This window comes from Rhineura floridana, chromosome 5 (assembly GCF_030035675.1).
Source record: "Rhineura floridana isolate rRhiFlo1 chromosome 5, rRhiFlo1.hap2, whole genome shotgun sequence".
Lineage (NCBI taxonomy): Eukaryota > Metazoa > Chordata > Lepidosauria > Squamata > Rhineuridae > Rhineura > Rhineura floridana.
In genome coordinates, this window is record NC_084484.1 from 163,757,130 (window position 1) to 163,773,088 (window position 15,959).

General features: G+C 44.6%; 1 protein-coding gene across 4 annotated transcripts in view; it reads right to left on the reverse strand.

Annotated features, from left to right (window-relative positions):
• DYNC2H1 (dynein cytoplasmic 2 heavy chain 1) overlaps window positions 1–15,959 on the reverse strand; it is a 438,789-nt gene that overhangs the window by 294,791 nt on the left and 128,039 nt on the right. For all 4 annotated transcript variants that reach the window (XM_061628720.1, XM_061628719.1, XM_061628721.1 and 1 more), the window contains 3 exons: window positions 12,435–12,590; window positions 11,613–11,872; window positions 6,407–6,653 (listed from right to left, as the gene is read on the reverse strand). In XM_061628720.1, the coding sequence (XP_061484704.1) occupies window positions 6,407–6,653; window positions 11,613–11,872; window positions 12,435–12,590 (663 nt within the window). The remainder of the gene's footprint in view (window positions 1–6,406; window positions 6,654–11,612; window positions 11,873–12,434; window positions 12,591–15,959) is intronic.

Sequence of the window (15,959 nt, forward strand, 5' to 3'; positions counted from 1 at the left end):
CTGGCTTGTGCAGCTGTGGCAAGCTGATCAGGCCCTAGCCAGGTGGGGAGTACTAGCCTTAGATGGTAAACCGCCTCTGAATACCGCTTACCATGAAATCCCTATTCATAGGGTAGCCATAAGTCAGAATCGACTTGAAGGCAGTCCATTTCCATTTCCATGCATATAATTAAACAGATGCAGTCAAGTTTTTGGACTTTATTGTGATTGCTGGCCCAGCAGGATAGGGCTCATGGGAGTTTTAGTACAATATCTGGAGGATGCTACTTTGGCTGCCTTTGGGATAATAGATGGCAGCCTTAAGTCTGAAATGGTGTTTGGAATTCTGTAGAGACCAGCCAGTACACATTATGTCATAAGGCCAATTCTTAACCATTTGGCTGTGGCAGTTACCTGAAATTGCTCTTTCGTGGGCTCTCACAAACACCACCAAGCTTTTCTTTTAAAACAGACCAGCTTGTTTAAGTACATACAAAGAATAATAAAGGAAGTCAACTGACAAGAACAAGACACTTTTTTTCTAAGCAAAATTGATCAAAGAAAAAAGTATGCTTGTGTGTGTGCCTGTGCGTTTGTGTGTAACACACACACACACACACACACATGTAGCATAGAATCACAGAGCTAGAAGGGGCCTTTTAGTCCTTCTAGTCTAAGCCCCTGCTGGAAGTCCAAAACCCAGAACAAGATCAGGTCTGTTCGCTTAAATTGCCACATTAGAGACTTAATGACACAACACGAGTCAGTTTAATGGGAACTTTCCCACAACAGGGTGACCATATGCTTAGATCTGATAGACCTGAAGCAGCTGACAATTTAGGGCAGACTTCCCCAGCTTGGTGCCCTCCAGATGTTAGCTGGTGGCAGCTGTATGCCCAAAGATATCTGGAAGGCACCAGGTTGGGGAAGGCTGCTTTGGGGAGATGGGAAATGTGCAGAAAAATGGAACAATGGCACACATTCCTATTTGTTGTCATTTATTTATTTATTTATTTCAATCTCACTCCCACATCCTGTCAAGAAAAGACAATCACATGATGATTCTGTCCGTTTCCAGCAGTGCAATTATCCAGAGGAAATAGTAAGAAACTGAGGATTAGGGCCAAACTCTCTCTTTCTCTCTCCAGCCTCTCTCTCTTTCTCTCTCTCTCCAGCATCTCTCTCTTTCTCCAGCATCTCTCTCTTTCTCTCTCTCTCCAGCATCTCTCTTTCTCTCTCTTTCTCCAGCATCTCTCTTTCTCCAGCATCTCTCTTTCTCCAGCATCTCTCTCTTTCTCTTTCTCCAGCATCTCTCTTTCTCTCTTTCTCCAGCATCTCTCTCTTTCTCCAGCATCTCTCTTTCTCCAGCATCTCTTTCTCTCTCTCTCTCTCCAGCATCTCTTTCTCCAGCATCTCTCTCTTTCTCTCCAGCATCTCTCTTTCTCCAGCATCTCTCTCTTTCTCCAGCATCTCTCTTTCTCTCTCTCTCTCCAGCATCTCTCTCTTTCTCCAGTATCTCTCTTTCTCTCTCTCTCTAGCCTCTCTCTCTTTCTCTCTCTCCAGCCTGCCACCCACAGCAGCAGTGGACGCCGGATGGGGCCAGCTCCTTCTTAGCCCCGAGGACGCCTGGCCGCTTCACCCCTCGTGCTGTGGGCGCCGCTGTGGGTGCCGCTGGGCGGCAGCGGCCGCGATGCCCCCCCCAGCCAGAGACGCTGCGGCCGCCGCCGCCACTGCCAAGCTCCATCGCGGCCACTCCCGCCCAGCGGCGCCCACAGGAGGGAGAATGACAGCGCTGCGCTCGCCCGACCGGCCTTTTAAGCAGCGCCCGCCTCGGGCACCCAGGGCCAGCCCCTCGTTGCCGCTCCCACCCGCCCCTGTCCAAGACAGGCTGCACCTCTGGCCTCAGCCGCAGGGCATCTCTGGGCACGTGCAGAGTGTCCTGGCCTCGCTGCCTGGGAGACAGAGCCCGGCCCCGGCGGCACCAGCTCTCCCTGCCTCAATGACAAAGGGCGGGAAGGCGGCCAGCCACACCCGTCACGCATGCGTGTCAATCACGCATGCGTGGCTGAGGGGGCCAGTGAAAAGCCGGAGATCATCCAGTTTAAGCAAAGTATTGCCAGAGTCCGGAGACAGCCCCCTTGTCCCTGAAACTCCGGCAGAAAACCGGAGACCTGGCAACCCTAATCACCAGGCATGTAAGTAGCCTTTCAGTTAACCCTTGTCCTCCTTGACTTGCCACTTGGGTGACTAGCCCCACTACTGCTGCCTTTTCCTTCCTCCCATATCGTGTCCTACGTTGCTGTGGCAAGGCTTGCCCATGGCCTAGCTCTGTATTCTTTTATGTTTCTGCTACTCCTTCTCAGTCCTTGCTCCCTCCACACTTGGAACTCCCTCTAAATGTGCTGCCTGCCATGGTTTTATTCTCTAGCTGGTCAAACATCTCTCCTTCTACAGTAGGGTTGGCCAGCCTCTTCTAGTTTGTTTGGCTCACCTCTGCAGCCGACCGTTGGGCAGACAGCATGAGGTAGGAACTGCTGCGCTATCCACTCTTGACAGTATGAAATGTTAGTCACAGATCAAACATCACAAGACTTTCATTGTGAAGCTATTTGTTTTTAAAATGGAAAACTTTTTTAAATGTTTTATATTGCTTTGCTCTTTTATTGTTTGCTGTTGTGGGCTCCTTTGGGGGAAAAACGGGATAGAAATCTCCTAATAAATAACACATAATCTCACACACCACCTCAGTGCAGGCAGTTCACACATTTAGTGTTAAGTCAGAAAGTAAGTAATCAAATCATGATATTCTGATGACAATTGTGAATATGTGAATGAAACCCATGATAACCCTGGCAACATCCTACCTTGTATATCAATTTCATTTTATAGGAACTAAGGTTAAGAACTGTTAGTGAGCATTTACACATTAACAGTGCAATCTTATGTATGTCTACTCTGCAGAAGATACCTATGAACTCAAATTTATTTCAGAAATTATTTGAACTATAGATCATAAAATTGCAAAGGCCTGGAAGCTGTTGCTGTAAATTTATTTATTTGCAGCATTTCTTTATTGTCCTTGAATTCAAAACTTCCAGAGCAGTTTTCAATGAATACTCAAGAACAAAGGAAAGATTCATCAGAGCTGTTAAGCCTTAGATGTCTCATCCAACCTGTGGTAGTTTATCATCTCTGTAACTAACAGTGGGTAACAACTTAAAGATACTCCCAGAGAAGTATGTATATGATTGCAGCTTAAATTTAGTATTCCATGTAACCAGCTCACATGCCTAGTGTAAGACACCATGCTCTGGTAACTGCCACACTGGATTACTGCAACACACAGGATGTGGGGATGCCTTTGAAGACTAGGAAACCTCAACTTGCGTATCAAACAAATCAAGCAGAAAAGAAAAATCTCACATCAACACACCATTAAAACACAAACAAACACAAACCCTGAAGAATATGCCCAAGGAAGAGAAGACAGAAAGCTAGGAGAGCTGGGTCAAGTACTCTGCTCCAAGCAAAAACAGGAAATGAACTGAGGCCTCACAGTGAAGGAGACGCAATAACTTCCTTATAGCATTTCCTGCCTTCAAACAGTAGTGGGAGCCAAGTCCATATGGAGACATCCAACACCCAAGAAACTCCAACTAGCCCAAAATGGAGTACCCAGATTTAGTGGCTGGGTTCCATCCAGAACTCATATGACTCATTTTGAACATTTGAGAGGGAGGGAGGGAGGGAGAGAGAGAGAGAGAGTACACACCCACAGTGGGAGGGGTTACAGTACTGTTCCTGTGCACTGTAGTACCAGTCACCTCTGTGCCCCTTTAGTATTGATTTTTTTATTTTTTTTATTTTATTTTTATTTTATTATTATTATTATTATTATTTATTTTGTGAATAAAGTTAGGAAGCTAAACTACATACTCCTCAGCCTAAACATATGAGGAAGCATGAGAAAGGTAAAAAAGGGAAAGAGTCCAAGGAAAGCAGAGAGACATACCAAAAAGGAGGGCGATCAAAAAGGTGGGAAATTCAAAAAACAAAATGGTGGTCGCCTAGCCCGCAGCCGCTTAGGAGCGAGCAAGCAAGCCGTCTGTGGGGGGCAGCCAAAACAACTACCCCACTAACACAGCCAGCAGGGGCGAAGGGAAAGGAGCCACAACCACGAGCCCCAAAGAAAATAAAGCCGGCAGGGAGAAACGGCTAAGCGAGCCTCCCCCGCAACCACCGCTGGGAGCAAAGAAAAAGGAGCCGCCAATAGAGCAAGGCATCTCAGCACCTCGCGGCGAGAAAAGAGGCAGCGACGCGTAAAGCGGTCCGCTCCAGGCTAGCCAGAGTAGCGGGCCCAGGGAGCCGGGCCGAGAGTTCAGAGCGGCTGCAGTAGCGAGCTGTGGTAGCAACAGGGGGGCAGAGAGCTGAAGCGGCACCGAGTGAAGCGGACCCACTTGGGGAAGGGGTGGTGCCGCTGCCGTTGCTAAGCGAAGGCGGCAAGGCCAGGAAGGGCAGTCGAACCCCTCTGTGGCCAGGGAAGGGGGGGGAGAAAAAATCACTGAAAACAACCACCCCGCAAAGGCTATAAGAGAGAGGGAGGGAGAAGGAAGCCAAAGGCTGGAAAAGGAAAAGAAGGAAAAAGGCCCAGCAAGGGCTGGGGACCAATAAAATCCCCAGTCCCAATGCACTCTCTCTCTCACACACACACATTTCACAAACACACCCACTGAATACTAATTCCTTATGCTACGGAGATATGAACAGCCTCGGACGAAGGCAAGAATGAACTGGGGTGGAAAGGGCTTGCCTGCCACAAGGTCTTGACTTCAGTACATTCTTGCCTTCGGACACTAGATGGCGATATAACCCATGTGATGGCATGCTACCTGGGGAGGGAGGGAGGGAGGGAGGGAGGGAGGGAGAGAGAGAGAGACAGAGAGAGAAACAGAGAGAGTTTTGAAAGCAACAAACAGAACTTCACCCAAGCTTGCTCTGGATCCCTATAAGGATTCCATTAATCAACCTAAAAATATATGCACGTAATTGAGATTAACAAAACACCAGTCACCAATCCTGGGTCTCATCCTTGTCACTCCAAACATTGTATCACCTGTGTGTACCTCAGGGAGACAGCTACTTTTACAAGCACTAGGACAAGCAGGACATATTACATCACACATCACCTGCAGGTCCTGCAATATAATTTATGTCACTGAATGCAAAAGACCAGGATATATCCAATACGTAGAAAAAACCACAACTTACCTACGCACATGCTTCAGAAACCACAAATCGGCAATCTTAACAAAAAAAGTGGAACATCCAGTTGCAAAACATTTCAACATTGGGGGTCACAACCTGTTGGACTTTTCTATAACAGCTATAGAGATGCCAACAGATCCAGCAGCATTGACTAAAAGGGAGAACTTTTGGATATACTCTCTGGACACATTGGCACCACATGGCCTGAACCTGGAGGACAGTACCAGCATCACTTAGCTTCTGCAAATGAAGCCCCTCTGAGCATTCCATCTTCAAAGCTCTATAACTGCCACCTTGGTAACAGCATTTGTATGTTAGCAGCTGATGAAGGCAGAAGCCAAAACGTTTTGGTATTACAATAAAAACCTCTGTTTTGTTAATCACAATTACGTGTATGTATATATTCTATTCTCTTGACTGTAATTTGTTTTAATTGATTTTAATCTTTTTTTGTATTGTTGTAACCCACACTGGGACTTATGGTGAAGAGCAGGTAATCAACAACACTGAATGGAAGCAAATTAACATAATTTAAGCTTCATATAAATGTTATACGCAACCTGTATTCCACAATAATAGAACCAAAATTCTGTACTACAAACACTTCTAAACTAAAATTGTTTAAATCAAACATTACGCATGTTTGCTTGTCTTGCCTACTCTTAAGGCTTTACTGTGAACCCAGAATAATGAAGGGACAGATAGCCATGCAGTGCACCTAGAAGCTCATCCTCCTGAACAATAAACTTTTGCTTAACAGACACATGAACACATTCAGAGAAAAGTGATTTTTAAAAAATATGAAGATTTTCAAGAAGCTTCTTTCTGTACTAGATATTATAGTGCAATTTTGTGGAAACATTAGATTTGACTCAAATGAGAACAGGATTGTAGACGTCACCCAGGTAGCTGCCAACAACAGAGGCCAGCCAGAGCCACAGGTGCAAGCTCTGGTAAAGACAAATGGGGCCACTAACAAACAAGTGCCAACCCCTGGCACTGGCACCAGAAAGCTCAAGTGGGTAGCTGTGCAGGGAGAAAAAGAGGGGGAAACTGCAGGCTGCAGCCACAAGCCTTGGCAGAGTGGGCAGCCTAGGTGATCTCTCCTATTCTAGAATTCTAAAATCAACTGTTAGGGGCTTCTAAACCAAATTCTATTCACCTGCTGCAGGAAGGCCACGAGTGTGCTGGTTCCCCATTTATCCGGTTTGGGCAAACTGATATCTTTTAGGTATAAAACTAGCCTTTCACAATCCTTTGGCCTGTATACTCGCCCAGTATTGGTGCTGATCACCAAGCACGTCTGGCTTAGTTTTTGGAGAAGATGTCGAGACGTAGTCTGCGCACTGCAGTGAACTGTAGCAATCTGAGTGGATCGAAGTTGGGAAAAGGCATAACGGAGTAACATTCTAAAAAAATGAAAAGATGAAGATTTTAAAATGTTATTCACTACAATGAAAATAATCTGAAGACTGTATTAGCTGTGTGAAATGAAAATCCATCAACTATAAAGCAAGCCACTAACCTTGAGCATGTACAGTTTTTACAAGAGTATTATCTATAACACAGCTAGTTAGCCAAAAGTTAAAATAGCATGATAAAATAGCATAAAATTGTGCATGATTCATTGAATTTTCAATTATTTTAGAGGAAGCCTTCATAATATACAGAGCTCCCACAGTAAAGAACCAATTGTGACTCAAAATATATTCACTTCTTATTCACATATTTTTCTCTGCATCACTACATGGATTTTTCTTACACTGTACTTTATTTGGGAGCTTCCCTCTTATTTCAATAGTGAACAGCTCACTACTGAGCCAAATCTACTTCCTTCAAGCAAAAGCTCTATCCATTTCAAATTCTCTCTAGATGAGCTAGGGCTTGTTTCCTAATGGTTCAGATAAGCTCTAGGCTTGTAGGAGCAACATCTGGTTTTCTCAGACGACCAGTAATTTGATTCTTTGCTATCAGTTGTTTGACTCTTCCCAAGACTTGGACAGCTCAAACCATATACATTGTTTCCATTTCAGAAAGAAGAGGAGGTGATTTGCAGCTGGAAAAATTGCATAAGTAGAATTACAGAAGCATCCCTAAATGTCTGAGATTTATTTGCATCCAATATTGGTATTTCCACACTGTCAATGGAATCCTGATCTACAGTCGGATTAAGGTCTCACAGGTTTCTCTGCTCAATTAGACAGATTTAAATAAATCTCAGCCATTTAGGGATACTTCTGTAATTCTACTTATGCAATTTTTTTCCAGCTGCAAAACACCTTCCCTTGTTTCTGAAATGGAACAAATGTACTGGGAATTTTATTCCATGTTTTTATTTCAAAATGTTGTTCAGAACACCGCCTATGTAGTTTGGGGCAGCTTTCAGTTAATTTGCACACACACCCCTGTGATGCCACTATAATGTTTGTAAAATATTTATGGTAAGTGTTGCTTTTGTAGGTTAAATATGGTAAGTAGAGTGAGTTGGGAGGGGGGAGTGCACGTGATGGAATGTTGGGGAATGCTGTGTTGTGACTGGCTGAGCGTCTGGGTGGCTGAACGTATATATGTGAGAATGACAGTTGGTCTGGGAGTCAGTTGGAGTCAGTTGAATGGGGAGTTGAAGAAAGACAGTGGAAGAGGGTGGATATGTTTTAGGCGGGTAGTGAGGCAGGTTTTAGGGCTAATGTATATGAGATAAAAGTAACTAAGAAGTTGAAGAATGTTTATATGTAACCAAACGCAGAGCCACCCGTAGGCACCGGAAAGCAGGGCAGTTGTCCCAGCCCCGCACCTTGGAGGGCCCCGCGCTTGGTGATCGGCTCACCAGCTGGCTCCTCCCTCTCTGCCTGCTCGCCATGCCAGGCAGGGCGCAGCACTCGCTTGCTCTCTTTCTCTCCGCCCGGGACAGGGGCTCACTCGCCTGCCCACCCGCCCGCCATGCCGAAGCCACCACCACCACCGCTGCGGTCAGTGAGCGGTAGCCACCCCGGGGACAGCAAGCTGGGCCAGCAGTTCCAAGACTGGTGCCTGTGCACCTACAGCGACTTGGCCAAGACCAAGACGGTGACCCGGAGCAAGTACCAGCGCATTGCCGAGGTGCTGCAGGGAGGAGCCGGCAGCGGTGGCACCAGCAGCAGTTGGTGGAAAGTCAAGTTCCAGTTCTGGGTACGCTCCAAGGGCTTCCGCCTGGGCAACGGCACTCGGGACTCGCCAGCCACGGCGACGAAGATGGGCCAAGTGGTGGTCTATATGCCAATGAAAACAGGAACGGGGGCAGATGGCCTGTCGGAGCCCGAGGGCATCGCTCTCAAGCGCGTCGCTGTGATGGAAGATTTCTTTGACATCATCTACTCAATGCATGTGGAGAGCTCAGCGGAGCCAGGCAAAGCACTCAAACATGCTGGGCAGAAGAAGACCTACCAGGCGACTGCTGAGACCTATGCCTTTCTTCCAAGAGAAGCATTACATATACTCATAAATAAAATCTCTCTCTCTCTCTCTCAATATATATATATATATAAAGAATGTGGGGGCCTCAACTATGCTTTTGTCCCGGGCCCTGCACATGCTAAGGGAGGGCCTGACCAAACTCATGACAACTGAATTTAAAGTTATCCTGTTTATTCCTTGTGTTATTCAATAAATCTCTGAACAACACACCTGATTTTTGGCTGGATACATACGGGGAGAAGGGTGGGCAAAGCAAATATCAGAAAGGAAACAGTATCTATGGTGGCAGCAGTGAACGATTAATGTAACAGCAGTAGGTATCCAAGGCAACCCAGGGCTGTAGACTTTAAAGACAGAAGGATAGAGGGATTGTGGCCTGAAAGTGTACCTAAACACTTAATAAAAAATGGAAATGGACTGCCTTCAAGTCAATTCTGACTTATGGTGACCCTATGAATAGGGTTTTCATAGTAAGTGGTATTCAGAGGTGGTTTACCATTGCCTCCCTCTGAGGCTAAGAGGCAATGACTAGCCCAAGGTCACCCAATGAGCTTCATGGCTGTGTGGGGATTCAAACCCTGGTCTCCCAGGTCATAGGCCAGCACCTTAACCACTACACCACACTTAATAGCAGTCTGCTAAAGGAGGAGGCTAAGGCAAAGTCTCGGGGCAGCATTACGTTACAGTGTGTCAGGTAGTGGCACCTAGTGGTGGGATCGAGAGAGATCTGTGCTGGGGCCAGTGGGAGAGAGTTGGTCAGGCAGGGGGTGGTCTGACACACACCCCTGATATATTAATGATGTGCATTGAAAAAGCAAAGTTGATGTGATCATACATGATTACATTGGCTTGGATCCTAACTGGGCTTCCACTGGCAGAAGCATCCCCTGAACAGAGTTCTACTCACATGAAGTTCCCATCATCATGGAACAATGTGGGAAGGTCTGCAGAACAATGAGGATAAGCAAAAATTGCCTCTCCACACTTCCAGAGGTGGGATCCTTCACTGGATCTCAGTCCCATCTGTGAATGGAAGGTGTCCTTCCATTTTCAGATGCCTAGTTAGACTCCATGTCATTAAGAATATTTTTGTATGGTGCAAGAGTCCACAGGGATATCAGTAAAACATCATACAGAAAGAATAATGAGGCAATCATATGTAGAATGACATCAAGATTGCTTTTTGGCAGTGTTTTGTCAATCTTCACATGCACATTAATAATACAGAACCAGGGAAAATGCAAATTAACAAAGCTACATATTAAATTTTAAGAATGTTCTTAGTTAACCTGCAATTCAGAGGGAATGGTCACTGGGCAGAGTAGTCATGAAACAGAATGTGGGAAATGTGTCCACTCCTGATGAAACTGATCCTGCAATTTACAATAACTACCACCCAGTCACAAATACCCCTTTCTGGGACAGAGTGGTGAAGTGGCGGAGCAGTTGCAGAGGTTCCTGGAAAATATGGACTATCTGGATCGATTTCAATCTTGGTTCAGGTGTGGTTTGGGGACTGAATCAGCTTTGATTGTCCTAATGGACAGCCTGTATGAAGAACGGGTCAGGGAAAATGTGTCTCTTCTGCTGCTTCTTGCTCTTGATATCACTGACCACAGTATCCTCCTCAACCAGCTCTGTGGGATGGGCACTGAAGGCACTGTTTTACAGTGGTTCTGTTCCTACATGCAGGGTCATGTCCAGAGAACAGCACTGGGGAACAGTGACTCAGCCCCATGGTCCTTGGGCTGTGGTGTGCTGCAGGTCACAATCCTGTTGCCAATGCTGTTTAACATCCATATAAAACCATTGGGAGTGGTCATTAGGAGTCCTGGGGCAACGTGTCATCAGTACGCTAATGATACACAGCTCTATTTCTCCATAACATCTGAGTCAGGACAGGCTAAGCATGATACATTGTCTGGATGGAGTTGTGGAATGGATGAACGGTAGTAAACTAAGCACGAGCCCTGGCAAGATGGAGGCACTGTGGGTGGGTGGTTCCAGTGTCCAGAAGATTGGCCATTTGCCTGTTCTGGAGAGAATTACTCTTCCTCTGAAAGAGCAGGTGCTTATGGATCCATCTATGTCACTTGAGGCTTAGATAGCCTCAGTGGCCGGGAGTGCCTTTGACCATAGCTAGTGAGCCAATTATGGCCATTCTTGGGCAGGAATAGCCTAGCTGTGTGTGATGATTCATGCACTGGTAACCCCAAGACTTGATTTTGCAATGAACTCTTTGTGGGGATACATTTGCACCTACTTGAAAGCTCCAGCTGATGCAAAATGCTATGGGTAGACTGCAGGTGGGGACAGATTACCGCCAGCACATAACTCGGAAGCTTAAAAGCTTGAACTGGCTGCACATATGTTATCAAGTCAGGTTCAAGGTTCTTGCACTAATTTACAAGGCCCTTAAAACCTTGGGTCCAGAATATCTTAAAAGACTGCCTGATCCCTTGTATACCCAGCCAAATCACTTGAGATCTTTGGGGGAGTTTCTGTTGGTGATTCCACATGGCTCAGAGGCACAGTTTGTAACTACTAGAAGCAGTGCATTCAGTGTACCGGGCCCAAGCTTGTGGAACTCCCAACTGAAATTAGACACTCTCCTTGTTGAATTTCAGGCACTTAACCAAGACTTTCTTGTTCCAGCAGGCAGTTTAAGTTGTTGTTTGGTTTCATGATAAAAAATTGTTTTATTATTTTATTTTTGTATGGTTTGTTTTTATGTACACTGCTTAGAAATGCAGATAACTAACCAGTATATAAATGACTGAATAAAATAAATCCACAATCCTTGATCTGTGGAATAGACTCAAGAGGAAAAACCTGATTTCCAAATAACACTGTCATCATCATTTCAAGTATTAGTAGTAATGCATTAGTATCATAGTTGGCATGAAAATTCTTACCCCTTTCCACATCCTTCCGGTCCAACAAGAAGAAATGGCTGCTTACTATCAAAGCCTAGCCAAGGTTTAAAGTAATCTAAGCCTCTCTGCATATCAGGTGTTTGAATGACTGGAAGAGTCTGAATATTGCTGAAATCATCTGCAGTCAGGTTTTCAGGCTTTTTCAACTGGTATGACATTAGGCGTTCAGTATCTCGATCATAATAGGTGTCCAGTGGTTTGTTGGGATTTGGTGGAGACTCTCGTGCCCAAGTAAAAACCTTAGAATATTTTAAAAATGTAAAATAAAAACAGCTTTAAAATGCACTCCTAAAAATAACACATAGTTGCTATAAAACATAACATACCTATCAAGAGTTATAGAAACTTAGATACAGACAATAACTACATCCTCTGTCCAGACATTTGTCAAGTTCTCTCCTAAGTTAACTGCTTAGAACATGTAAAGCAAGCACCATTCAAAAGATTCTGCTGGGTTCGATCCAGACACATTTTAGGTTAGTCACTGCTAATTTGCTCCACTGAAATCAATGGAATTAAAGTATGACGAACTTAACCTGGATGTAACATGCTTGACTCTCCATTCTCTACTACATGAAACACAAAATTCTGATACGCGTATTCATAGTGACATATGGTAAATTTGTGTCATCACTTAAGCCCAACCCTCTGTAACTTCTCATTTATTTTTTATTTTTTACAGCTGTGTCCTAATATCGATTCTTAACTAATTTTTAATTGGAATATATTTGCGATCTTAAACTACATTTGAAAAACACTGAAACTGCTATCAATCTGAATAATTGCATTGTAAATAATGACCTCTTTTGTAAATTCCTGTCGTGATTTCATGTTGAGGTTTCCACCAAGTCCTCTTATCAGGCTAATTATAAACTGTCCACGTTCAGTGCACTCATGAAGATGAGATAAACCATTCATCACTGTTCCAACCAAACTTGTTTCTACCACATAGTCATTCTGTAAAATAGAGTATACAGTAAGCAACCTGCAAACTAGTTTCCAATACCAGGATTAAATTATAGTGCAGAGTCATAATTAAGTAAGGAGACAAATATTAACAGAAATGAGGGTGGCAACAACACCTCTCAAAGTACATGTAAATTTTTAGAAGATGAGTCTTAACAGCCTAGATGTCTGCTAGAACATCAGTCTTAAGCAGCAGCACGTATGTTCTATTTGCCTAAGCACGCCATCCCCTCGGTTCTCAAAGGACAGATCTCACAGGCTTCACAACTGGCAGAGCAAAGGACAAGTGATGAACAAGTTGGAAGGATAGGCTAGTACTGAATGACTCCTTCTGCCTCTCCATGCTCTCACTCGTTGGGGAACATCTGGGTCACTGATGCACTCAGAGAAAGAGTGCATCCATCAGGCACTATGAATTAATTTACATTCAGCAGGCACAGAATAGAGGGGGAAACAATATAGATATTTTAAATAATTCAATATTTTGAATAAATAGGTTTTAAGTATCGTAAGAATTTGTAACAATATATCCAACAAGTGTATAAATACATTTTTTCTATCTTTAGAACTCAAAATTAAGAGTTGCAACAGTTTTTTGTTTTATTTTTAAATAGTGAAATTCAATGGAATGTTAGGAGTTTACCATGAACATTGATTCTGGGTTGAGTAGGTTGAGCTAAGGAGGACACCTCTCTGGGAGGTGTGGAAGTGGGTTCTAGTTCCTCCTGCTGCTTGAAAAGCAGAAAATTAGATCAGAATCTTTTTTATTTTTTGCTTGAAGTCTCTCCCTCCACTGAACCAGTTACATTCCATTTCCAAGTTAAGCATAATGCACTGGAGTGTCAAGTATAATTAAGGCAAAAAACAAATGAAACAAAAAGGCAAAGTGCCCAAAGCATTAGACAGATGATGCCACCAGGAGACTGTGGGTGGCACGAATGCCCAGCTATGTAATGTGATGTAACTGTCAACAGAAATAGCTACCGATACGAGTGTGGCCTTGGATACCTCCCAGAGATTCGCCTCAGAGTCAATGCTCACAGTAAGTTCCCAATGTTTCATTCTAACTTGAGTGTGGGAAAGGTGAGAAGTGGGATGCACACTAGATAACCTCTGATGGGCGGGATTAGGTGGCTGCATGTGCAGCAGGGAGGCTCTGCTGTAGAACTTGCCTCTCAAAGGCAGCCTCTGAGAAAGCATGAAGATCAAGCTTATAATGCTGTGTGAAAGTGCTGGCTAAGGTCCTAGTGGCTGCCCAGATTTCCTATAAAGGTACTTTGGAAGAGGAGGGTCTTTGACAGCTAAGGTATTTTGCTTTGGGTGACCCACGTCTGTTGCTTAATTTATACTGTTCTGTTTGGCTGGAACAGTTTATGTTTTTATAATTAGAACTTATCTGATTTGTATATTATATTATTGTAACCTATCTACCCTTGGACCTTATGGTGAAGGGCTGTAAGAAATCTTGTAAATAAATAAATAAGATGGGCAAAGTGGCAGCCACTGGAGTGGAGTGTTCTGTCAGTTTATGTGAAGCTGGAAAACATAAAGCCTTGGAGGCAAATGAGATACATATCTTCAGCCCCTGGGCTACAGTAGCAGAAGTGACTTTCCTACCTAATGTGGCTGGGTGGAAGGAAGGGAATAGTGAGCTGGTTTGCCTATGGGACTGGGTGCAGGCAAGGTAAATCTTGAGTACCTCTTAGACATCTTGGATGTGCCTTTTACTGTTGGGTGGACTGGTTTGGGACAAAAGGATGGCAGCACTGGTTCCTGAGAACAATGAAAAAAGGAGTTGACCTTCAGGATAAAGGAGGGGTGTGATGTTCCTATATTAATGTATATATGGTAAGTGTTGGTTGTTTAGAAGATACATGGTAAGTGGAGTGAAAGAGGGGGAGTGAATGGGCAGTAGAATGCGAGATGATTGGCTGAGTGTTTAAAATGGCTGAATGTATAAAAGGAAGAGTGAGAGTGGAATCTGGGGGGGGGGAGAAGAGAACTGAGTGGGTTGCTTGGTGGGGTTTAGAGAGTGGGTTGCCAGGAGGGAGGTGGAGTTCGGATTAGTATTGAGTAAAACCAGATGCTTATGTGCCTTAAGAAGAAACCTTGTTAATCTTGTTAGCTTTGTTATCTTTAATAAATACTTAATTTGGTTTACCAAAGGCCTGATCCTTGGCTGGGGTTTCACAGACCAGAAGGGAGGGTAAGGTAATTACCAAGGCTGAAGGGGAACTGTAACAAATGGTGGCAGTGGTGAAGAGAATAACAATACCAGTATTCAGAGTCTCTGGGAATACTAGTATTAGGACGTGACTGGTGGTTGCCTAGCAGGGGGATCTGTTGAGATCTGTGCTAGAGCAGGGAGAGAAACAATAAAAAAGGACAGTCCGGACTGGTGGAGTCCTTGGTGGTGCCTAGTGACAGGCAGTAGCCACGCGCAGGTAGGAACCTGACAGGGAGAGCCAGGGAAGGGCGTCACAAGGGGTCTGGCCAAAGGATAACCCTGTTTTTCTAGGAAACATGTATGTGGTTGGCCACAGATAGATGGACGCCCAACAGGAACTTCTTTAACCATGGGTGGGATCCAAGTAATGAGGAGTGAGCCTTCAAGGAGATAGAGATCAAGGTGGAGCAATGACACTTTAAGGCAGTGATCGTCAAACTGGCATCCTTGGGGTCTTCCCCTTGTGCCTACGAAGCCTCTGACCTCGCCCTCTCAGTGCCCCCATTTTCTCCCTTCAAAAGTACAGAGTTGAACAAGGAGGTTGGAAGAGTGATGCTCATTCACACTTTCTCTTTCAAGTTCTCAAGGCTTAGATTAATTCTACAGGGTTTGATTTTTATCCAGATTCCTTAGAAAAGCAAAGTGTGAGCATGCACACATTCTCTCTGTCCGGGTGTGTGTGAAATCTTGAGGAGGAAAGAGAGAGACGTGACCAGATGGGGTGGCATCCAAGATACTCACTCATAAACCCAAATGTACCCATAGGCTAAAATAGTTGACAACTCCTGTAAAAGGTATTGGACCAAAGACACAGTTAGAACCCCATCTGCAGGAAGGGTACCAGATCGACGTAGTGGCAAAGAAGATGTGAGATCATTTGCACCAACTAAGGCAGCATTTCATGTTGACTCAGATCTCTGATGCACACTTGTGCCTGCAGGGGTGGAAGGTGTCCAATGTATCTGGAGGAAGGCCGATCTTTAGAGGAAACACCATTCAGTTTCCATAAGACTATCTGGAACCAGTTGGAATCCAGATGCAGAAGTGGGATTTATGTAAGGAACTCCAGTCTGGGTGGGAGGAACCACAGGGGGAAAGTCACTAGTTCAAAGAACTTTAAAAAACTAAGGCCA